At 35.8% G+C, this 24,866-nt stretch overlaps 1 protein-coding gene across 3 annotated transcripts in view; it reads right to left on the bottom strand.

The window, feature by feature from the left end:
- The window catches only part of CFTR (CF transmembrane conductance regulator), a 195,621-nt gene that overhangs the window by 18,198 nt on the left and 152,557 nt on the right, over nt 1-24,866 (bottom strand). For all 3 annotated transcript variants that reach the window (XM_057550593.1, XM_057550594.1, XM_007195128.2), the window contains 2 exons: nt 22,016-22,267; nt 6,995-7,150 (listed from right to left, as the gene is read on the bottom strand). In XM_057550593.1, coding sequence (XP_057406576.1) covers nt 6,995-7,150; nt 22,016-22,267 — 408 coding nt within the window. The remainder of the gene's footprint in view (nt 1-6,994; nt 7,151-22,015; nt 22,268-24,866) is intronic.

Here is a 24,866-nt window from a genome sequence, read left to right on the forward strand (position 1 = left end):
TGGAGTCATCCATGACTTATCTTTCTTCCTGATCCTCCTAAAAGGAACCAATCATCAGTCCTGTGGATTGTTTTCCCCAATATATCTGAAATCCATTTGTTTCTCTATCTCTACGGCCACCACATAGTTCAAGCCACCAGTATCTTTCTCTGAACGCTGTAAGAACCTCCTCATTGGTTTCCTTCCTTTCACTCTTGCCTCCCGCCCAGTCCACTCTCATTTAGCAACCAAAGCAATCACCACAAGTGTAAGTTGCATCATGTCACTAACCTTTTAAAAAACTGTCAGTGGCCTTCCATTACATTCAGAGCAAAATGTAAAACCCTTAAGATGGCCTACAGACCCTGCACGATGCAGCCGCTTCCACTTCGCCTGTCTCATTTAGTGCCCTTGGCTACTCCACTCCCTTTTTCACTCCAGCCGCCAGCCACCTGGGTTTCTTTTACTTCCTCAGTTCACTTCACACATTCTATCCTCCCTGCCTGGGAATCTCATCCCCTACCTTCTTCCTATGGCCAATTACATCCTTCAGGTCTCAAGTTCAATGTCACTTCCTCAGAGAATCTCTCTTGATTCTTAACACGGAATAAGGTCGTCCAGTAGGATACGGCTTATAGTGAATATTAAAATTACATATGCATTTATGAGCATTTTGTTTTTAATGTCTATCTCCTCTCCTAGACCATAACTTTGCTGTGTACGCTGTCATTAGCACACAGGCTTTACATAGTATATGCTCAGTAAACACTGCCTGAATAAATAAATGGGCTGATGTGAACATAAGAAGTAAAAACTATGAAACATCATAGCCACAGTTCAGCACATACTATTTTTCTTCCTTTTGAAAGAATAGCTACCACAACCTAGAGTGTTTAAATGAATAGTACTAACAGCGCATTAAAACTTTGATGTTTGTAATTGCTTGAGAAATGGTATGCCTAACTTTTTTCACAGAAGCCTGATAATTTATACATAATAAATGTATGGCAATATACTAGATATTACTCTTATTTAAAACAGATATATATTCAAAATTACAAAGGAAGAAAGTTTTTGTTGAAACTAGACATACAAAAGTTTTAGATGTAGTGGATTTGATACCATTCAGAAATTCTATAGGTCTTTTGTTTACAGTTTATTGTCTAGCATTAAAATAATACTTTAATTTTAACTTTAAAGAAAAATTAAGTGAACAAACTGGTTCAGTTAAAATTCAGTTTCATACAATTAATCAAACATTCCATTCTTGTCTGACAAATAGTACCTGGCACTCATTTGCTTTGAGGGGTGCCAGTGGGTGTCCCATTGTTTTCTATACTATTGGAAACAGTGTTTCTACAAACTCATCTCTAAAGCTGAGAGGTCCTTGGAGGTCATCTATGTCCTTTTCCTGGTGTACGGATGAAACAGCCAGGGTCCTAAGAAGTTATATGGTTTGGCCAAGGAGGCACAGTCTGATTGTGCAACAAAAAATACGCTGGAAATTATATATCACAATGATCATCTACCTCTCTTTCAAGAAACTGTTCACCGGTAGGAAAATTAGGATGTGCAAATATTTGATATTTATGTAATGTCATCATGTATGTACGCTACAAAGAACAGTTCTTGGGGCTCAAGGAAGAACAAAGAGAGCACCATTGTTCGCCACCTGACTCATCTCTTCCCTGAAGCTGACTCCTCAACCGCTCAGCTCAGTGGCGATGGCTGAGCCTGTGTGGGGCGTTCAGGGCTGGCCACGCATCACAGCAACAGGCATTATGCTTTAGCCTTGGAGGTCAGATGAAAAACAAAAAAGCATCTGTCTTCTGTGGTTATTGAGTGTAGTATAAATTAAACAAGTGGGAGGAATGACTCCTTAAGTATATAGTGTTGTTTTGTTTTGGCTCAGAAGGGGGGAAAAATATATATATACACACATATATACACAATATATATATATATACACATACAATGTACAGTTTTATTAAAATGTGGCTCAAATGTTTATAAGCATCAAAGTGTCTGTGATCTTGCCTTTTGGCAATGTTTGCAAAACTGTATTATACATTGAATTTGTACAATAAAAATTCATCCAATATGAACAAATCGAGATCCTAAGGTTGGATTACAGAATGTCTAAAAATAAATGCTGCTTTGCTTTTAGGAACATCTAGGAACAAAAACAAGGTGAATTTTATTAGTCAAAAATGTTTAAGGTTGATAACAACTTGAGAATAACTTTAAAATTTTGATGTACATATCATTTATTTGTATGTAAATAACTGCATGTAACGTGTTCAGATTATTGTTTCTGTAAAGTCATTTAATGTTTCACAACCTTTTACACTACGTTTTTTGTTTTGTTTTGTTTTTTACACTACGTTTTAATACACACTTTTTCAGAAATAGCATTAAAAAATGATTTTCAGATCTGGCCAAATTATCACAAATTTCAAATGGTTAGGCTCAGAAATAGTACAATTGTGTTGCACTAATGTCCATACTAGTTATTTTTCTTTTCTCCCTTGAATTCGGCACTCCACGCCCAATGCCCACTGTCCTCTGCACTTTAGTCCAGGCTTTTACCACATCACAGCTAGAGAGTGTCTGAGCCCATCTCCCTGCTTCCCATCCTGCCTGCTCCTCTGTCCACACACAGCCAGCCGCAGCATGTTCTTCGGCTGCCCTTTTACCACCCTCCTCCCAGCTCAAGAAGACTCAACCCACTCCTTGACCACTTTAGTACTAGTGAAGTCTTTCCCTCTTTCTCCTGACGCTCCCTAACAGGCGGCCTCCTCTGCCCATTTTGCCCCCACAGCTCTTTCTAGTTCCACCTCTGTAGCTGTTTACAATATCCGTGTCTAGGATCCTGGAATATCCTCTCCACAACTCCCTGCCCCCAACCCTTCTAAAACCTACACATTTTACGACCCTTTAAGGCCCACCTTCATCATCATCTTCTTTGTGAAACTGTCAATACTCATTTGTTCATTTCCAATCCAATACAAAGATGAAAGAGACATGCTTCTCTATCCTCAAGGAACTCTAAAAAATAGTAACAACCAGCATAACACAGTGTGTTGTAATTGCTACAGGCCAGGGAGTAGTTTAAGTACTTCGAGTTATTTATTCCTTTACTCATTTAATCCTCATAAAACCCCAATGAAGTAGTTACTACCATTATACACATTTTACGGACAAGGAAATCGAGGCTCAGAGAAATTAAATAAATTGCATAAGGTTATACGGCAAGAAAACCCAGACACTCGTAGAACCACAGCCTCTTGTAAAAGAGAGCAAGCATTTAGTGACTCAGCAGAAAAATATACATCTTGAATTCCTACCATGTAACTTACTGTATGTGCTATATAAGAGATAGAAAAATCAGTAAGGGAAAAAAAATCTATGTTTAATTTAGCATTGCTACTCTATTCTTCTTGCTAGATTTCTTTGATTGTTGATGATTTTGTCTTTACGTCTTGCTTCCTTAACTAGTAATGTCTACAAAGTGTTTATAATACTGAGTGGAAATTAAACAAATACACAGATAATTCCAATACAAGACACAGAGAAGTACCAGGAGAGATTTGTAAACAAAGTTCTAGATCCCATCTGGGATTGGGATGTGGGAGTGGAGAGCTGGGGTTAGAGTCAGGGTTAACAGGGAAAGGGAGGGAGTCAGAAAAGGCCATCTGGCAGAGTTTAACATCGGAGATGCCAAAGTGACTCCAGTGAAGGAAGATCATCTCAGACAGAGGAAGTGCGCGGACAGAGGAAATGAGCGAGAAAAGTGAGGTATATCTCACGGCACAGTAAGTCCAGCTTGACTGAAACTTAAAGGTGCCCAGGTATGAAGAGTGGTGGATCTGACTGGGCAGGTTGGGTTGGGACCAGATTATCAGGGACCTAAACCACAAATGGAAGAATCTGGATGTTATTCAGTGAAGAAAGGGGTGTCCTAGAAGGTTTTTGACTTGGCAAATCACAGAGCTGGAATGCTACTGTAAAAAGTTTAATCTGTGTGCAACATGTAATAGAGAATTCCAAAGAATAAGGTGAGAAAAGCACAGCAGTGGGAGTAAAAGAAGGAAGGCTACAGTTCTGTGGTGGAGGTAGCAATGACAGAGCTTGGAGCTGGATTCTTGCTCATCACTACCCACGGCACTCCATCACTATACTTAATTACCTATGCTTAATTTATCATCTTGGCTTCTTCCTCTGATCTCTGACTTAAGGCAATGAGTTCCCACCGAAAGCTCATGGGTGGGATTGGGACCTCAGTATCTTTTACATAAGTATGGAACCTATGGTACTTATTATCATTTAAAGCATATGGAAGTAGTTTAATAACTAATTATTAAATTGTTAATTATTGTGAAATTGAATGTGAACTGCTGCACTCACAGTTTCATTGTTCAGCTCTACAGATACATGATTTGGCCTTATCTGATATCCCTGATAGCAAAAGATGCTCCAGCTCTGGTGGAAGTCGTATGCAGGTGTGGATTATTTTCAGATCATAAAGTCTTATTACAGGAATAGGCCTAGTCATTCCCCAATTATAGTTTGCAGCCTTTCACATTTGTAATTGAGGCTTTAAAATAAATTTAAACTTATTTTTCTGTTTTTCGTGAATTAAGTGATTAACAAGATTCAAGGCGAATGAACAATTTTAAGTCTTGGTGTTCAACTGCCTAAGCCAATGGGATGCTGACTATAGGCCTCGCTGTCTTCTCCATGCTCTCAGAGCTTAGAGGTAAAGTAGATCAAATTAAAGAAGGCTCCACCTTGAAATGTACACAATGTCCTGTTTTCCACGCTGGTACCTTCTCTAAGATTGCTTTCTAGCTGCAGGAGGGAAGAACACACAAACACACACACACACACACACACACACTGCAAGAATTTGCCGAAACTAATGACATCTTGTGATTCCACAGCTGACGTCTCGGGATCACTATGAGGGAGAGGGAAGTTTCTTGTTCAAAGTGCCTGTTTCATGTGTCTGAAAACAAGTGACTAATTGACCTAGAGATCTCTGTTATCTCAATGTCAGAGGTCTTGGGGGAACCTCTTGTAAGGTCAGAAAGATGGAAGGGAAAAAAAAAAGATGGAAAAGCAAACAAAAATAGTTCCTGGATTTTTAATTTCTTCTTTCTGCTTTTTAAAGATCAAACTCCAGGAAAGGAAAAAAATTACTTAATTTGAACTTTCAAAGGAAAGTTGGGAAAATAAAAGCAACTCTTGGTTTGGATGTTATAAAGGTCTGAGGAGTTTACCCTCTTTCTCTCTTTCTTGGGCATTCACTTAACGTTCTCAAGATGTCACTGTACAAGAAATAGTACCTTCTGTCTACAGACATCCTTGTGATACCGGAAGACAGTCCCAGAAACCAGGGTCATAAACATGTACAATGAGAAGCCTTTTTATTAGCACGATTACACAGTTTTAAAGGCGTAGCTCAAAGTATTTCTTGTTTAGTTTATAAAAAACTTGATGCCATAGAAGAGGGAAAAGGCAAGTTTGGAAGATTCATGTTGGCAGAGAGGCAAGATAAAGAATTTTCATAATTCTAGCCCACTTGGTTTTCCTCTACGTTTTGCATATTTGGGTTCCTAAATAGAACATACAATAAAACAAAAATCTATTCATCACATGGCAGATAAACTAAAGGATTCTCAATGAAACTGAAATTATTTCTTAGAGCTTTGCTTATTCTAATGGGCAAATTTGTATAAACAAGAACAACAAAAAAGAACAAAAGTTTCACTACTGTAGTTTAAAATGGGATCAGAAAACAGAGTCAACTGAAGGCAATGCTTCTCGGAAAACCAAATTCTATCCCATGCTCTTCAACATTGTTATCTTGCCTAATGCTGTCACCTTGGGATACTTGTATTCCCAGTGTTTCTTTATCTTCAGACCCTCTGACAATCCCTTTTTTCTTTCTGAAGAAACAATACTGTTTTTCAAAAGTTCAACCAAAGCTGAACTTTTGAAAAAGCTTTTGATGAAGCTTCTGGCAACATGACAAAGTTTAGACAAATGAATTAAAAGCATCAGTCTAGCAGTTACAATATTTAGTGCCGCATTAGATGAAAGGAGCAAATGTTCCACAGAGGTAATCTATCAAGAAATACAAGCTGTTTTCTCAGGCTAGATTTGCAGCCTGTAGCATCTACCTGGAGATGCTCCTGGCATTTTAATTTTGTGTTAAAAGTAGAGAATTCTTAGGACCATGGTAGTAGAAAGGATTCAGTGCCCATTAGTACAAGGGGAACAAAGATATTAAAACAGCAACTATATCCATAGAGATGAGAACAAACACCAGTAGATATACAGCCCATGCCTTTCAGATTTGGTCCCAGTAAAGACATTCCTTGGTTTCCATTAAGATCATTTAAAAATGGAACTGTTGCTATTTCTCTCATAATTAAAAAGTCCTCTTGCCCAATAACACAGATAGAATATACTAAGCCAGTGAGGCTGAAGATCCTTTGTGACGCAAATAAAAGAGTGACATTAAAAAAAAAAAAGCTACAGATTACTCTGACATGGTTCATTCTATTCAAAGAACAAAAAAAAACAATCATTACACTTTTTATTTTCAATTCCACTACTTCATGCTTCCAAGTGTTTGTTATTTCAGCAGCATCTTTTATATCTTGCAAAGCATTTCTCAACCTGCTGTGATTGTTAACTTGGAGCTCAGACCACTGAAGCAGAAAAAAAAAAAAATTGATAAAAACAAAAGCCCCATGCTCCTGCTGTGGTTTATGTCTTCTGGAAAAAGCTATCAAAACTATTAATAGTTCAATAACTGTATGTCAGAGAATTCCAAACTTCTAGAAGTAGTTTTTCTCCGTATGAAAAGGCTGCATTGCAGAAAAAAAAAGACAGCGATACATAGGGAATATATTTTGCAGGGAAATGTGAATTTGAGTGCAAGTGTCAAATAAAGGGAAAAATGTACTTAGTCATTTTTTTTACTAGCTAAGTCTTTCTGGCTTACCTGTGGTACGACTCCAAAGGCTTTCCTCCACTGTTGCAAAGTTACTGAATCCCAAGACACACCATCTATTTGGATTTCTCCTTTGGTGTTCAGCAGTCTCAAAAAAGCCAGTAACAAAGTGCTCTTCCCTGATCCAGTTCTTCCCAAGAGGCCCACCTAGAACATAAGTGATGGAATTACTCGTGTGACAGATAGATACAATACCATAAATGTAATCTGGTATTAAACGTTAGTAAAAAACCCCAGTGGAACCGTTTTCTTGTCGCTGTTGTTGTTTTGTTTGTTTTTTAAATCATCACCAGGGGAAGTTTCACTTATTCATTCAAACCTTTTTGCACACTTCAAATTCTGACCAAAATTGATCTGGAATAGAGCAACCCTGGAAAACAATATAGAAACTGGCCATAACGGATTGGACCCCTGATGCTGGGTTCATTTATCACTGACCTTTACGAACGGCAAAAAGGTTGAAAATGCCCATTTTGCATCGAAGAAAACAAAGATAGAGTGTCTTAATGCACATAATTTTTGAGAATGGGCTCAAGCCAGAAGCAGAGACCTATAGCTTGATCTAGTTCCAAACATGAATATGAGTTTGAAAATTAATAAATCTGCAACAGTTCTAATATTTAGATACTGCCATAATAAAATAAGCGAGCATCAAGTTTAGGCCTAAAATAAAGAATAAGTTCACATTCTCACGGAAGGCAGGTTGGGCCTTGCCACTCCTCAGTGGATAAGCACGTGGACAGTTGTCAAATCAACTTCTTATATCCATTCTGACTGGCAAGAAGAGAATTTTAGGAAACAAAAGGGATATTAAGGAAAAGAAAAAACTATTCTTGTTCCTTAAAGACTGTAAGAACACAGCATGGAAGTGAGAAGGCTGTGTACTGCAAAGAGAGGACAGGTGCCTCATGTGCCCCACAGGGAGCTGACTCTGTGTTCTGATGCCAGCTTAGACCCAGCTCTTAGAGGAAGACGCTATGAGTGGGACAGAACATTTCTGCAGTCATTAACTAAACCCTGAATAAACTGCTCAACCTTTAGTGGCATTGAATGTTTCTTTCTTTCCCCTTACATTATTGCTATTTCTTTTTTATCATTTGGCCTTTTTACAAGAGAGCTGAACAAATGGTCTTGTAAATCGTGCTTTTTACACTATTTGTGGTAAAGGACAGTTTTGCTTTGTGTTTTAGTTTCCAATCCACCACCAGTACTTTAAAAAGTAGAAAATAAAAATGAATTTCGAAATGCTTACTCTCAATTTCTATACTTATTACAGACTAGTAACAGTTTCTAAACCGGAACTAGTTACAGACCACAATAAATGCTTGAGAGCGTACAGAAACCCACAATAATAATAACTTATTGAATACTGATTAGGAACCTGGTAGTAAACTAGGCCTTTAGGTAACCTGATAAACAAAAGTGACACAACTGTCTTTCTATCATAAGAGCCCTATAATGGGACTTTCACACGTTTGTTTTCTGAGACAACTGAGAAAATCAGATAAACAACATGTTATACATAACACTCTGTTGAGGTTCTTCATACTACTAATCACAATTGGTAATTATTTTATTTATTCTTTCCTTGATTATTGCTTGTATTCACCCAAAGAATATAAGTTCAAAAAGGTCAGGGTAATCTATCTTGTTTTCCACTGAATTCTCAGCACCTGGCATAGTGGTTGGCTCACATAAATACTCAATAAAAACTTATTTGGATTGACTGAGAGACAGTCAGATGGAAGGATGAATGGATGGATGGACAGACAGACAGATAGGTGGGTGAGCAGGTGGGTAGATAGATGGAAGGAAGGAAGGAAGGAAGGAAGGAAGGGAGGAAGGGAGGGAGGGCAGATGAATGAATAAACTTATTTAGTAGATCTAATAAATAAATTGATATAGTCAATTTTGGTCAATTACCAGATCAAATCTTAATTTAAAAATCTTGTGGAATTTCATATGCACACTTCTATTTCTGAATGAGCCCATGTTGTACAAACACATTCACCATACATCATGATTTTCCAAACACAACAGTAAGGCTTTGTATAAGCAATCTGAGTATGCCCTGTGTAGACGAGGCATGAGGAAAGAGAAGCAAAGGCAAATTCAAGAGCAGAAAGTGATCTGCTCTAAAGTCGTATCAAGCACTTTTGATGAAAAGTTCCTTGAGTTTCAGACTCTTAAATCATTAGCCAGGATTCTAATGATTAGGATAAATGACTACATTCCTTTTCCTTAAGAAGCAAACATTGAATGTTTAGAGAACACAGGTTTTATGTTGGGATAAAACTGGATTAAGACGCAATTTGTAAATCTTTAGCTTTAAAGTTTTTAGCTATCACTCTGGTTTCCTTATATTGTTGAACTGCTGGCATTGCATTATGTCATACACGGTTTTCAACAGCACGGAATCTAATTGGTTCATACATAACAAAGTCTTCTGTTGTTTATATAATTGGCACATAATAATTCTTTTCCAGGATTTGTTTTTCCAGGCTTCTCAGTGATCTGTTGAATAAGGCCAGAGTACTTCCCGCAAATAAGCTTTTAAGATAGATCTTAATTCCAAGTCAATGTTTTCTAGTAACTTCAGTGTACCTCCTCTTTGAGAACTTTGGATCAAGATAAATCACAATGTTATGTGGAAAGTTAAACAGTGTTGAGTTTGGTGCTAGCTGTAATTGCATTGTACCATGACTAGAACAGTCTCAGTACATTCTTTTCAGAGTGTCTTATTCGCCATTTTAATACTGCAACAGATTGAAACCTGTTGTAATTATTTTTCACCTCCTTTAGTCTCCAGAAATCAAGATGCCAAATCAAATGAAATTTGGATCCCCAGAGTTATAATAATTGTAACTTTTATATATTGATTATTAATCTGTTTATTATTAATAAAACATAATTCCTAACATAATAAGTTCTTGAGACTATGCTCCTTATAAAACCAGTATAAGACAGAATTCCATATGTGTTTAACAAATCAAATAGATACTAGGCACTTATGCTGCTATGATCTGAGCCCCTGATATTGTGTGAAATTGTTTGTGGCATCTTAGTATTTTAAAGAGACTACAAATGGAGAAAGCAGATAAGCTCACCCAAAAGAACAGACCTTGAAGTCTGATGCAATATCTATTTAATCAGAGGACTGTCCAGTACTGTAATATATACAATATATCATCTGAGGCATTTTGTTAAATCTAGGTTTATCATGAAAGACTTAGCTCCAAATTAAAATCACAGCCTGTATTTTGAGAGGAAAGAGAAAACGAAAAAAAGGAAGAGATATTCTAGTTAGGGGAAGGTGATGTTAAAAATTTAGGCAAAAATCAAAAGCTTTTAAGAAAAAACTATTTGAGACTGAAAAGAAAAATAAGTTTTTTTTAAAGTTACTGTTTTTAAGTTAAAGTTATGAAATACTTGCTACATTTCTCATGCATTGAAAATAAAATTTTAAAGCACAGGTTCTGTGAAGTAAAGGCCTAAATTAAGAGCCCAGAAAGTAATAGGACATCTCTTCACTAAAGTAATTTCTATGAACAAAGTGTTTTAATATGAAGGTTGAATCATTTTTCTGCACAAAATATTGATTTTTTCATCTTTTCACCATGCTATAGGCTGAATATTTGTGTCTCTCCTAAATTCATATGTTGAAATCCTAACCCTCAATGTGACAGTATTAGGAGGTAGGGCCATTGGGAGGTGATTTGGTCATGAGGGTGGAGGCTTCATGAATGGGATTAGTGCCCTTATAAAAGAGGCCCCAGAGAAATCCCTTGTCCCTTCCACCATGTGAGGTTACAGTGAGAAGACAGACACCTATGATGAAGTGGGCTCTCATCAGACACTGAACCTGTGGTGCCATGATCTTGGACTTCCCAGACTCCAGAATTGTAAGAAATAAATTTCTGTTGTTTATAAGTCACAAAGCCTATGATATTTTGTTATAGCAGCCTGAATGGACTCAGACACACCATAGAACCAAGAACACCGAAATTCATTAAAAATTAAACAAGAAATGCCCATTTAAGTCCTTTTCCAATGTTTTCTCTCTCTCTTTTAAGAAGATGAATTAGACCACAGTTAAGCTTGCAGGATTTTTGGATAATAGAAATAATATACAGATGGTCCCTGAGTTAAGATGGTTTGACTTACAATTTTCTGACTTTACAATGATGCGAAACAATATGCATTCAGTAGAAACTGTACTTTGAATTTTGAATTTTGATCTTTTCCTGGGCTAGTGATATGTGGTACGATACTCTCTCATGATGCTGGATAGCAGCAGTGAGCTGCAGCTCCCAGTCAGCCATGTGATTATGAGGGTAAACAACTGATACACTCACAACCTTTCCATAACCATACAACCATTCTGTTTTCACTCAGTATAATATTCAATAAATTACATGAGATATTCAACACTTTATTATAAAATAAGCTTTGTGTAAGACAACTTTGCCCAACTGTAGGCTAACGTAAGTGTTCTGAGCTTGTTTAAGGTAGGCCAGGCTAAGCTATGATGTTTAGTAGATTAAGTGTATTAAGTGCATTTTTGACTTAATATTTTCAACTTATGATGGGTTCAACAGGACATAACCCCATCATAAGTCAAGGAAGATCCATACTAAACTTGAGCCTACTTCTTAATCACCATGCAAGAAGTTTTTTGGGGGGCATCTTGTTACAGTTTGCAAGATGTTGTTAAAGGTTCTAAGGGCAAAGCAGTAGAAATTACATTCTTAAGAGAGTTGCTCAGAATAACATTTTAAGAATCAATTCCTACTGTAATCAATCATATGACCTAGAAGTAGGTATAATCCATTCATTCATTCACGCATTTAACATATAGTAAGCTAGGCAATGTGCCAGGCAAAGGGACCAAAAAATTGAAAAACAAGACTTCTAGTTTCTGGTCCAGCATATAAGGAATTTGGGTGTCATCACTCTATCTTAACAACTAGTGAAAAGCTGAGCAAACTGAAAATCAAAACTCTTCTTAGATCCTTCAGAAAATGAAGTCACAGGGCAAATCATTGCCACCACAAGTGGAGAGAGAGACAGAATCACAACTTACTGGAGCAGAAACACATGATCAGAAACTTCCATAGCAACTTGAGCGAGGGTAAGGAAATCGAAACTGTAACCAACAAATTGCTGGAGGCTCAGTGTGGTCAAGTCTGAGAGTAAAAACCTCCCAGTGAGGTCATTCATAGAGAGGTCCCCACACTTTTGTAAGTATTACCTCCAGGAGCTCAATTACAGTTCATCTCACAGTGAAGTACACAGAAATACCCTCTGGTGCATCCAGCAGGAAGATGTGGGAAACCACAATTTCATAATATTACAGAACATTCTGTTTTTCTTAACAAGGCCTCCTTCAAGAGAGACTATTTTACCAGAACCTAACCTACTGGGTTTTTTATTAGAACCTAACTGCTCAAAGAAAGGAGAATACCCAACTCCAGCCCACACAAGTGTACTGTTGCACCTAAGGGGGAGAAGAATCTGAGAAGCACTTGTGAAGTTCACTGCTCAAGGGCACAGTCTCAATAAAAGACTGAGACTTAATTATAGAACAATAGAACACTTCCCTTTTCCCCAGACCTTACACCACTAAAGGCCTAATTATCAGTTTCTTTTATCCAGTATATCATGCCCACCTTTCAACAAAAAAATCACAAAGTAGGGAATTCCCTGGTGGTCCAGTGGTTAAGACTTCGCCTTCCAATGCAGGGGGTACAGGTTCGATCCCTGGTGAGGGAGCTAAGATCCCATATGCCTCGTGGCCAAAAAACCAAAACATAAAACAGAAGCAGTATTGTAACAAATTCAATAAAGACTTTTAAAATGGTCCATGTCAAAAAAAAAAATCTTTAAAAAAAAATTACAAGGTACACTAAAAGGCAAAAAACACAGTATGAAGAGATTAAGCAAGCATCAGAACCAGAGTCAGATATGCCAGAAATGTTGGGATTATCAGTCTAGGAATTTAAAACAACTATGAATAATATGCTAAGAGCTCTAATGGAAAAAGTAGAAAACATGCAAGAACAGATAGTGTAAGCAGAGAGAATGAAATTTTAATAAAATTAAAAAAGAAATGCAAGAGATAAAAAACAACAACAACACTTTAACAGAAATGAAGAATGGCTATGATGGGCACAGCAGACTGAACATGGCTAGGAAAAAAACCCTGTGAGCTTGAGGCTATGACAACAGAAACCTCCAAACCAAAAAACAAAGAGAAAAAGACTAAACAAAAAAACCCCACAGAATATCCAAGAACTGTGGGACAATTACAAAAGGTATAGTATACCACTAATGGAAATACCAGAAGGAGAAGAAAGAGAGAAAGGAACAAAAATATTTGAAACAATAATGACTCAGAACTTCCCCAAATTAATGTCAAAAACTAAACCACAGGTCCAGGAAGTTCACAGAACACCAAGCAGGATAAATGCCAAAAAACTACATGTAGGTATATCATATTCAAACTACAGAAAATCAGAGATAAAGAAAAAATCTTGAAAGAAGCCAGAGGGGAAAAAACCACCTTATTTATAGAGGAACAAAGAAAAGAACTAAATTCAACTATTCTTCAGAAAACATGCAAGCAAATAAAGAATGGAGTGAAATATTTAAAGTGTTGAGAGAAAAGGACCACCAAGCTAGAATTCTGTACCTTGTGAAATTATCCTTCAAAAGATAAGGGAGAAATAAAGACTTTCTCAAACAAAAATCAAGGGAATTTGATGCCAGTAGATCAGCTTTGCAATAAATGTTTTAAAAAGTTCTTCAGGAAAATTAAGTCAGAAATTCTGATCTACGTAAAGAAAGGAAGAGCATCAGAGAATGAATAAGTGAAGGTAAAATAAGAAATATTATTTTTCTTATTCTTAATTGATCTGACAGGTAGTAGTGTGTTCAAAATAATAATAGCAACAATGTATTCAATTATGTATGTTTATATATATGCTTCTGTATAAGTGAAATGAATGGCAGCAACAATACAAGGGACAAAGAGGGAGGAAGTGGGAGTACAGTTGACCGTTGAACAACACAGGTTTGAACTGTGCAAGTCCACTTACACGCAGATTATTTTCAATAGTAAACACTACAGTGCTACAATATCCAGAGTTGGTTGAATTAGATGATGCAGAACTGCGGATAAAGAGGGACCATGTGTACAGAGCAATCTCGGATAAACAGAGAAGATATTTTCGACTGTGCAGAGGGTGGGCACCCCCTACCTCCACCCTGTTCAGGGGTCAACTGTATTTTGTTATAATAACATACTTCCACGACCTGTGAGGCACTATAGTGTTGTTTAAAGGTGACCTGGATTAGTTGAAAACATATATTGCAAATTTTAGGGCAACTACAAAAAGTTTTAATCTCTCTCACCTATTTCTCTCATCCTCCCAGTGCCCACCCCTCTGGCAACCACTTGTTCTCTGTATCTATGACTCTCTGTTTTGTTATATTTGTTCATTTTTTTTGTTTTTAGAGTTCGTGTATAAGTGAAGCCAAATGGTATTTGTCTTTCCCTGACTAATTTCACTTAAAAGAAATAAACCCACTTTAAATGTAAAGGCATATAGAAATAGATTAAAAGTACAGAAAAAGATATACCATGTTAACACTAATTAAAGAAAGTTGTAGTAACTAATTTTACACAGAGCAGATATCAGAGCAAGAGAAATTATCAGATAAGGGGTACCATATAATGATAAAGGGGCCAATACTCCAGAAAGACATAATTTTTAATGTGTATATGCCTAACAACATTGTGTCAAAATAACATGAGGCAAAAACTGACAGAATTGCAAAGAGAAATAGATGAATCCACTATTACAGTTGGAGACTTCAATATTCCTCTATCAAAAATGGACAGACACAGAAGTTAGAAAATCAGTAAGGATATAATTGAACTCTACACAATCATCAGTCAATTGGATATAATTAACACCTATAGACTACTTCATCCAACAACAGCAAAATAACATTCTTCTCAAGCTCACAGGGAACATTCACCAAGATAAATCACATTATGGGTCATAAAACACAATTTAACGAATTCAAGAGAATGCAACTCATACAATGTATGCTCTCAGACCACGATGGAATTAAACCAGAAATCAATAACAGAAAGACAGCTGGAAAATCCCCAAATACTTGGACATTAAACAACACATAGGGTAAAAAAGAAATCTCAAGGGAAAAAAAGATTTCAAATAAATGAAAATAAGAAAGAAATTTATCAGATTTTGTGGTATGCAGCAAAAGCAGTACAGAGGGAAATTTATAATATTAAATGCTATAGAAAAGAAGAAATATCTAATATAGAAATATCTAATATATCTCATACAAAATAAATATATATCTGTAGTATAATATAAATATCTTGTATGGAAAAGAATATGTAATACAAAAAAGAAGAAATAACTAAAATCAATAATCTAAGCTTCCATCTTAGGAAACTAGAAAAAGAAGAGTAAATTAAATCAAAATTAGGCAGAAGAAAAATAAATAAATAACAATTACAGTAGAATCAACCAATTGAAAACAGGAAATTGGTAGGGAAAATCAATGAAACTAAAAACTGGTTCTCTGAAAAGATCATTAAATTTTATAAGTTTCTAGCCAGGCTAACTAAGAAAATAAGAGAGATGACACAAATTACTAACATCAAAAATGAAAGAATATTTACCTTATTTAGCATAAGGAATGTGGTTAATATTGTAATAACTTTGTATGGGGATGGATGGTTACTAGACTTATTGTGGTGACCATTTCATAATGTATGCAGATGTCAAATCACTATGTAGTACACCTGAGCCTTACATAATAGTATGTCAACTATATTTCAATTAAAAATTTTTTAAAGAAATGAAAGAGGGAAACTCACTACATCTCTTAATACATATTATTAATAGTAAAGAAATACTATGAAAAACTCTATGCCCACTAGTTTGATAACTTAGATGAAATGAACAAATTCCTTAAAAGATACAATCTGCCAAAACTCATAAGAAGAAATAGACAATCTGAATAGGCATATACTTTTTAAAGAAATTGAATTGATAATTAATAACCTTCCAAATCAGAAAGCACCAATCCCAGATAGATTCACTGGTGAATTCTACAAGTCACCTAAAGTAGAAATTCTACCAATTTTCTACAATCTCATTCAGAAGATAGAAGCAAAAGGGATACATCCTAAATCATTCTATGAGACCAGCATTGCCATAATACCAAAACTAAAGATATTACAGATCAATATTTCTCATGAACATAGATGCAAAATGCTTTAAAAAATTAACAAATGAAACCCAACAAAGTATAAAGAGAATTATACACCATGACTAAGTGGGATTTATCCCAGATATGCAGGGTTGGTTCAACATTTGAAACTCAATTAATACAATCCATCATATCAACAGGCAAGAAAAATAATATGGCCATATCAACAGATGCAGAAAAAGCCTTTGACAAAATCCACCACCAATGCCTGATAAAAGCTCTTAGCAAAGTAGGAATAGAGGGGAAGGTCATCAACTTGATAAAGAACCTCTACAAAAACCCTACAGCTATTATTACTGAATGATGAAAAACGTGAAGCTTTCCCACTAAGATCAACATCAAGGCAAGAATGCTCCCCTCTTACAACTGCTTTCAGCATCCTAATCTTAGCTAATGCAACAAGACAAGAAAAGGAAATAAAAGGCATACAGATTGAGAAGAACAAAGTAAAACTGTTTTTGTTCACAGATGACGTTATCATATATGTAGAAAGTACAAAAGAATCAACACTAAAACTCCTGGAACTAATAAGTGACTATAGCAAGATTGCAGGATACAAGGTTAATATACAGAAGTCAACTGCTTTCCTACATACCATCAATGAACAAGTGGAATTTTAAATTAAAAACAAAATACAATTTACATTAGCACTCCCCAAAATGAAATACTTAGGTATAAATCTAAGAAAATATACACAAGATCGGGATGAGAAAAATTACAAAAGTGATGAATTAAATCAAAGAAAAATTAAACAAATAGAGAGATATTCCATGTTCATGGATAGGAAGACTCAATATTGTCAAGATGTTGGTTCTTCTCAACTTGATCTATAGATTCAGTGCAATCCCAGTCAAAATCCCAGCAAGTTATTTTGTGTATATGGCAAACTGATTCTAAAGTTTATATGGAGATGCAAAAGAACAGTCAACACATTATTAAAGGAGAAGAACAAAATCAGAGGACTGACACTACTCAACTTTGATGATTGTGGAAGTTGACTTAAAATATTAAGGCAGCCTAATAAGAACACCTTCAGTTTTCCAGCTTTTTGCTCAATGATTCTCTTTAACTCCACTTCTCTTTAACTCCACTTATCTCCTTTCCTCCTGTCTCAAGAAACAAAACAAAACAAAACAAACAAACAAAAAAACTCCCAACTACTCCTACAGAACAAAGGCAAATCCCTCTATATACCTATCCTCTTAGACAGATGTTCTTGCTTTCTCTCTCCCACCACCAACACTGGTGTTCTATATAACCCCTCAATTTAGGACTCACCCATTCCCTAAGCCTTTACAGTTGGAATTCTACCCTCACTCTTCTACATCACTCCTCTACACCTAACGACTCTCTTAAATATGGGTTCTCACAAGTAGATGGGCATGTATCAGCACCACCTGGAAGGTGTGATAAAACACAGACCACTGTCCCCACCCCTTGGGCAGTAGGGCTCAGTGAGGCTCAAAAATATGCATTTCTCGCAAGTTTTCAAGTGACACAGATGATGCTGGTGCAGGAACCACACTTTGAGAACCACTGCTCTCAAAGACCATGTGGTAGCAAAAGCAATTAGGATTTTCTGAGTTATAACCTCCCTTTATTGCTTTGGCTCTCAAGATCCATAATCTGCACCAACTTGCACCAATCTTGGATCCAATTACATCCTTTATGCATCCTCCAGTCATCGAATGACTGAACCAGTCATTGTTTTCCATACATGCTCCATGCCTCATGTTTTTCCCTCTGCCTACAGCACCCTTCTTCACCCACCTTAATTATTCAAATCACAGTTTAAGTCTTGAAGCCTCATTCTAAATGCTACTTCCTGTGGTAAACCTTCCCTGAACAGCCCAACTCCCAGCCAAATGATAATAACTGCTTCCTCTTCTGAATCACCTTAGCATTTTATCTATATATCTCTTATTCAAGGGTATAATTTTTGGGGGCGGGGAGGGGAGCTCTTTTCAAGAATAAAGATTTCAAAATTATAAACACAAAATTATGTACAGGCCCTTGAAAGGGGCTCAGGCAAGTGAAGTTCTTTGAAACCTCAGCCTCGTTAGCTTCAGAGTAATTCTGCTTTAGCTGTTACTGGATTTCACATTTCCCCTTTTAGATTGACATCTTCTGTGACAGATCTCTCTCTCTCTTTCTGTCTTCTTTCTTCTGCTCCTTCTTTTTCTTCTTTTAAGAGAAGCAGGTAAAAAAGGACTTTGAGGTCAGAGAGATCTGAGTTTGAGATCCCTGCTACTTCACTCACTTAACTGATTGTTAGTTTCTTCCACTATGCGCAAAAAGGGTAATAACATCTACCTTTGGAGTTATAATAAGATCAAATGTGATAGCAAATAAAGGTCTTTAAACAGTGCTTAGGACATGATAAGTGGTCTATAAACATCTATAGCCTTATGTGAGTAATTTTCAATTCTCCCAAAGCACCTAGGGAGTGTCTTGCAAAGACACATCGCCTGCTTCCTGTATAAAGGTTCAGAGAAGATGGAATGCCTGGGCATATTGCTTCTTCTCATTTTACAGCATCTCTGATTACTACTCTCACATCAAGGAAACTACCTACAAAAATGAGGACTCTGAAACTATCACTCTACTAGGACTTGTTTGTATTTAATTTAGTGGGCAAGTGAGCATTGGAAAAGCAAATGGATGGGAGAATGTCAGGAGGAGGGAAAGCAAATAATTTACCAAATCTATTCCTCTTGTGGATCAACCTATCTGTTGCTGTTGTTATAACTTCACAGCACTTTTGGCATCCATCCTGGTGACCTTCAGCTGCCTATGGCATTCATTGATGTATGAAGCAAGAAAGAGTAATTAATTATGCTTTTCTCAATGGAAGGGAAGAATGAAGGCAAACCATTAATTTTACTTAGTTCCAAAGCATAACTTTAGACAACCTCATTCTAACATTAGGGGAAAATTCAGTCTAGAACCTAGTCTTTCCATTTATGCCCATTTATACTTTTCTCTCAGGAAAAAACAAATCTCATTCTTGATGAGCATAAATATAATAAAGAGCTAATTTTAGTAGTATGTGAATATATTTTTCCTAACTAGACTAAAAGGTAAGTCAAAATTTCCAGTGTGCAATTTCAAGCCATTTAGCATAAGATGTAGAAAATTTTTGCTCACTCTATACTTTTTTCTTATCAGAACTTTGCCTAATACATCCAATTATCAAACATTCCTAAACCCATGGGCAAAAGCAAGTGAAAACAGTCTGTTTCTGTGTTGGTGACAGTGATGATGGCCTAACAAATCTTACTGACCATTATCTCCCCAATTAAAAAAAAAATCTCTGTTTGAAATTAAACCACAGAGAGATGAAGTTTTAAAATTCAGTTTTCAGGGAATTCGTTGGTGGCACAGTGGTTAAGACTTCGTGCTCCCAATGCCGGGGGCCCGGGTTCGATCCCTGGTCAGGGAACTAGATCCCAAATGCATGCCACAACTAAGGAGCTGGTGAGCCGCAACTAAGACTGGCGCAACTCAATAAATATTTTTAAAAATAAATAAAATAAAATAAAATTCAGTTTTCATAAGAAGTGGCCCTATTGTATTCTATCTCAATTTAAATGGAAAAGAAAGCAATCAAAACAATATAATACTCCTGCTAGATTTACAGAGTGGCCCAGAATAAGGAATCTGGAGAGAATATAAAATCACATTTACAGAGCATAAAATGCAGGTAGAATGACCATCCCCTTCTCTAAGAATCAATTCCAGAATCCGTATATTTGAGTAACTTCTGTGAATTCAGCCCAGTGCTGGGATCCATAAAAAACACTTCAAAATAGTACAAGGTTATTTTTGCTTATTAAATAATAAAAAATTATTGCTTCATAAATAATTATAGCTTAGTGCATTATTGGGAAAAAAATTTAACAATCCATACCTTGATGAAAACTGCAACTAAACAAGCAAATTGAAAAAAGCTAAGAAAAAAAGTACCACTTGTTTGAAAGAGTGTCAATTAGGTAAAATTTAAGAAAACTTTAGATGGAATCAGCAACAAAATATTTCCCTCACCTGAAATGGAAGATAGTTTCAAGATGCAAAATCTAAAACATGTTATAATTTTTGTTTATTTAACAGCTTCTTTAGTTGGTAAGGTAGCAATCAATTAGATATTCTGCAAGTAGAATCACATTTAAAATGGTCCCAGGGCTTCCCTGGTGGCGCAGTGGTTGAGAATCCGCCTGCCAATGCAGTTCAATTCCTGGTCCAGGAAGATCCCACATGCCACAGAGCAACTAAGCCTGTGTGCCACAACTACAGAGCCTGTGCTCTAGAGCGCATGAGCCACAACTATTGAGCCAGCATGCCACAACCACTGAAGCCCACGTGCCTAGAGCCCGTGCTCCACAAGAGAAGCCACCGCAATGAGAAGCCTGCGCACCGCAACAAAAAGTAGCCCCCGCTCACTGCAACTAGAGAAAGCATGCACACAGCAACAAAGACCCAACTCAGCCAAAAATAAATAAATAAAATAAATAAACTGAAAAAAAAAAAAAAAAAAAAGGTCCCATTATATGCCCAGGAGTGGGATTGCTGGATCATATGGTAGCTCTATTTTTAGTTTTTTAAGGAACCTCCATACTGTTCTCCATAGTGACTACACCAATTTACATTCCCACCAACAGTGTAGGAGGGTTCCTTTTGCTCCACACCATCTCCAGCACTTATTATTTGTAGACTTTTTGATGATGGTCATTCTGACCAGTGTGAGGTGATATCTCACTGTAGTTCTGATTTGCATTTCTCTAATAATTAGTGATGTCTAGCATCTTTTCATGTGTTTTTTGGCCATGTGTATGTCTTCTTTGGAGAAATGTCTATTTAGATCTTCTACCCATTTTTTGATTGGGTTGTTTGTTTTTTGATATTGAGCTGCATGAGCTGTTTGTATAAGCAACCTAAATGTCCATCGACAGAGGAATGGATAAAGAAGATGTGGCATATATACATATATATATATAATGGAGTATTACTCAGCCATAAAAGGAACAAAATAATGTCATTTCCAGCAACATGGATGGACCCAGAGATTGTCATACAGAGTGAAGTAAGTTAGAAAGAGAAAGACAAATATCATATAATATTGCTTATATGTGGAACCTAGAAAAGTGGTACAGATGAACTTACTTGCAAAGCAGAAATAGAATCACAGATGTAGAAAACAAACTCATGGTTACCAAGGGGGAAAGAGGTGGGTGGGATGAATTGGGGGATTAGGACTGACATATATACACTACTATGTATAAAATAGATAACTAATGAGCACCTACTGTATAGCACAGGGAGCGCTACTCAGTGCTCTGTGGTGACCTAAATAGGAATGGAATCTAAAAAAGAGTGCATATATGTATATATATAACTGATTCACTTTGATGTACAGCAGAAACTAACACAACATTGTAAAGTAACTATACTCCAATAAAAATTAATACAAAAATAAAATAAATTGGAATAAAATGGTTCCATTATATAGATTCAGGACTTTGCAAAGTATATTTCACATGAAACAATGACTTCATATAATAACTTGAAAATATTTGTGTTCAATATTGGTCCTAGTCTACAATAACAGTGTTACAAATGGATTCTACTAACACATTGCTTTAGGCTACTGAGATTCACTTACTGAACACAGGTTTAACAAAGCAAGCAATGTTTAAATCTCACCCTCTGGCCAGGACTTATTGAGAAGGAAATGTTCTCTAATACGGCATTCCCACCATCTGTATACTTCACTGTGAGGTCTTTGACGGTCATTCGGCCCCCTGAGGGCCAGATGTCATCTTTCTTCACATGTTGATTCTTGATAATCATAACTTTCGAGAGCTGGTCATCCTTGGATGGTTTCAATGACTTGTTAGGTTTACCGTCTTCTGCTGGCATATCAATAAACTTAAAGACTCGGCTCACAGATCGCATCTGAAATAAAAATAATTTTTAATTTTTGTTTAAGAGCTGCAGGCAAAGTCATAATTAGTTTGGTGTTTCCTAAAAAATAACTTGTAAGATGTGATGCTAGCTAGTCGTCACTTGGTTATTTGTTAGGTTTTTCAATGAACTAACAGGAAATAATTGGATGTAATTAAAAGCTTAACCAAGAAAATTAACTAGGATTTCTATAAATGCGCTCTGTATATAACTGCTTATTTTTGTGATCAGTTAATTCTCAGTTATGCAAGCCACACATAAATAGCCAAACTCTACTCAAGGGAATAGATGATGTCAAGGGGAAAACTTTTTTCTACCATGAGTAGTACTACACAATGTTTTACAACTGGTATATTATAATAAAATGTTTCACACCTCTAAACCACTACATAAGAGTCTTGCCTTACTCTCACAGTACATTAATAACTATCAACAATTCTATGTCAGCTGGGTGGTAAGTGGACTCTTGAAGCTTAGTAAATTTTGAATAACTTCACAATAATCTTCAAACAAATTTAAGTCACTGGCATATATCTGTAGTTAAATATTACATTTTTAATCTGAATTACTTAAAGATCAATTTCCATTGCTGAGCAAAATGTGACTGTGTATAAGGGCTGTATTTAAAATTCAACCATTTTTTAAATTAATTTATTTTTTAAAATTTATTTTATTGAAGTATAGTTGATTTACAATGTTGTGTTAGTTTCTGGTGTACTGCAAAGTGATTCAGTTATGCATATGTATATAAATTCTTTTTCATATTCTTTTCCCTTATGGTTTATCACAGGATATTGAATATAGTTCCCTTGCAACAGTAGGACCTTGTTGTTTATCCATTCTATATATAATAGTTTGCATCTGCTAACCTCAAACTCCCAATCCATCCTCCCACCACTGCCTACCCGCCTTGGCAACCACAAGTCCATTCTCTATGTCTGTGAGTCTGTTTCTGTTCTGTAAATAAGTTCATTTGTGTCATATTTTAGATTCTACATATAAGTGGTATCATATAGTATTTGTCTTTCTCCTTCTGACTTACTTCACTTAGTATGATGATCTCTAGTTGCATCCATGTTGCTGCAAATGGCATTATGAAATTCAACTATTTTTCAAAGGTGCTTAAATTCTTTAACGAGAACATATTTCTCTGAACAATTATAATTTATTGGAATTTGGAATGTGATTTTTAAAATAGCCTGGCATATAATAAGCATCCAATAAATATTTGAAAAAATTTTAAGTGAATAAAAGGATAAATATGTGAATGATTAAATATATAAATAAATAAATGAATAAGAAGAAAGAGTTGGAGACTTTGAATTCACTCAATTTCTATTTTTAAAAGATATCATCCTTGATTCTATGGCTTAGTCCTTCACAGGTGTTAACAGCTTACTAGACAGAAATTTTTTTGTCTTAAAAGTAATTGTTGATTCTGGCTTTACCCAGTCAAGAATTTAACCTTCTCCTTTACAATGTTAATTTCTTATCATCGTATTTATAGTTAAGGTTTAGATTATTAGAAATGATTCTTTTTGCAAAAAAAATGGTGGGAAGAAATGCCTTTGGGCATTTGTCTCTATTATTTCTATTTTTCATTATCAAAAGGTGAAATGGGAAGAATTCTTCACCTTTAGTATGAAATGACTGGTAGCTGAATCAGAGAAGTTTAGATATTGATCCTTAACTGAACATTAAAAGTTCCATCTTAGCAAATCTAATAGCGTTGCCTGTTTTCACATGCACTGATCAAGCCTGCTATTTATAAAGAGCTTTCTTCTATCTAGTAATTGTGTGCTTCAATTTCCTTCATCTTGAAAATACCTTCGAATTATCTTCAATAATTATTTGAAATTCAAAAAGGGAATCTTTTTAAGCCAAACCCACTGTAAATGGAAGTGAAAAGTATCCAAAGCCCACATCCATCATAAATAACTCTACAGGAAATGAAAGGCATATTATAACTAGTCCTCTGACATAGTATTTTAAATTCCAAATTATGGGTGATTTTCAGGGTTTGTTAAATCCTGATTCAGTTATTTTTTATTAATTTTGAATTAAAGTAAACTGTTGACATTTCTGCATGTCAATGCTGTGAAGAATTCTAAATTAGTCTTTGTTAGGTGCTTTAGTATGTCAAGAAAGGTACTGTATAACAAAAATCCCTCATATTTTCATACTTCCAAGCAATCAAAAAACATGTAAATACTGCTATCTAAACTACTCAAAATTATATGTGGTGTTATTAGAAAATGACATTCAAAACTACTATTTTGGTAGCACTAAAATGTAGTGGATAAGCTTTCTGTGTAAGGATTTGTGTTTGAGTACAGCAAATTACATTCTCCATTAGCAAGGGTGAATCCAGAACTTCTCTGTTTGCTTGTTTGTTTTTTTGTTTGTTTTTTGAATGCAGAACTTCTAATGCCAGCTATGATAGATGGAAAGTACCTATCAAATTTAGAAAACAATTTTCAACTCGTCACCTTTCATATAGTCTAATTGCATAAAGTGACCCCAAGACAGGCTATTATAGTTACCCAGAGCATGGTCAAATATCCCTGACCAAGAACTAGTTCACCTTAAC

This window comes from Balaenoptera acutorostrata, chromosome 7 (assembly GCF_949987535.1).
Source record: "Balaenoptera acutorostrata chromosome 7, mBalAcu1.1, whole genome shotgun sequence".
NCBI lineage: Eukaryota > Metazoa > Chordata > Mammalia > Artiodactyla > Balaenopteridae > Balaenoptera > Balaenoptera acutorostrata.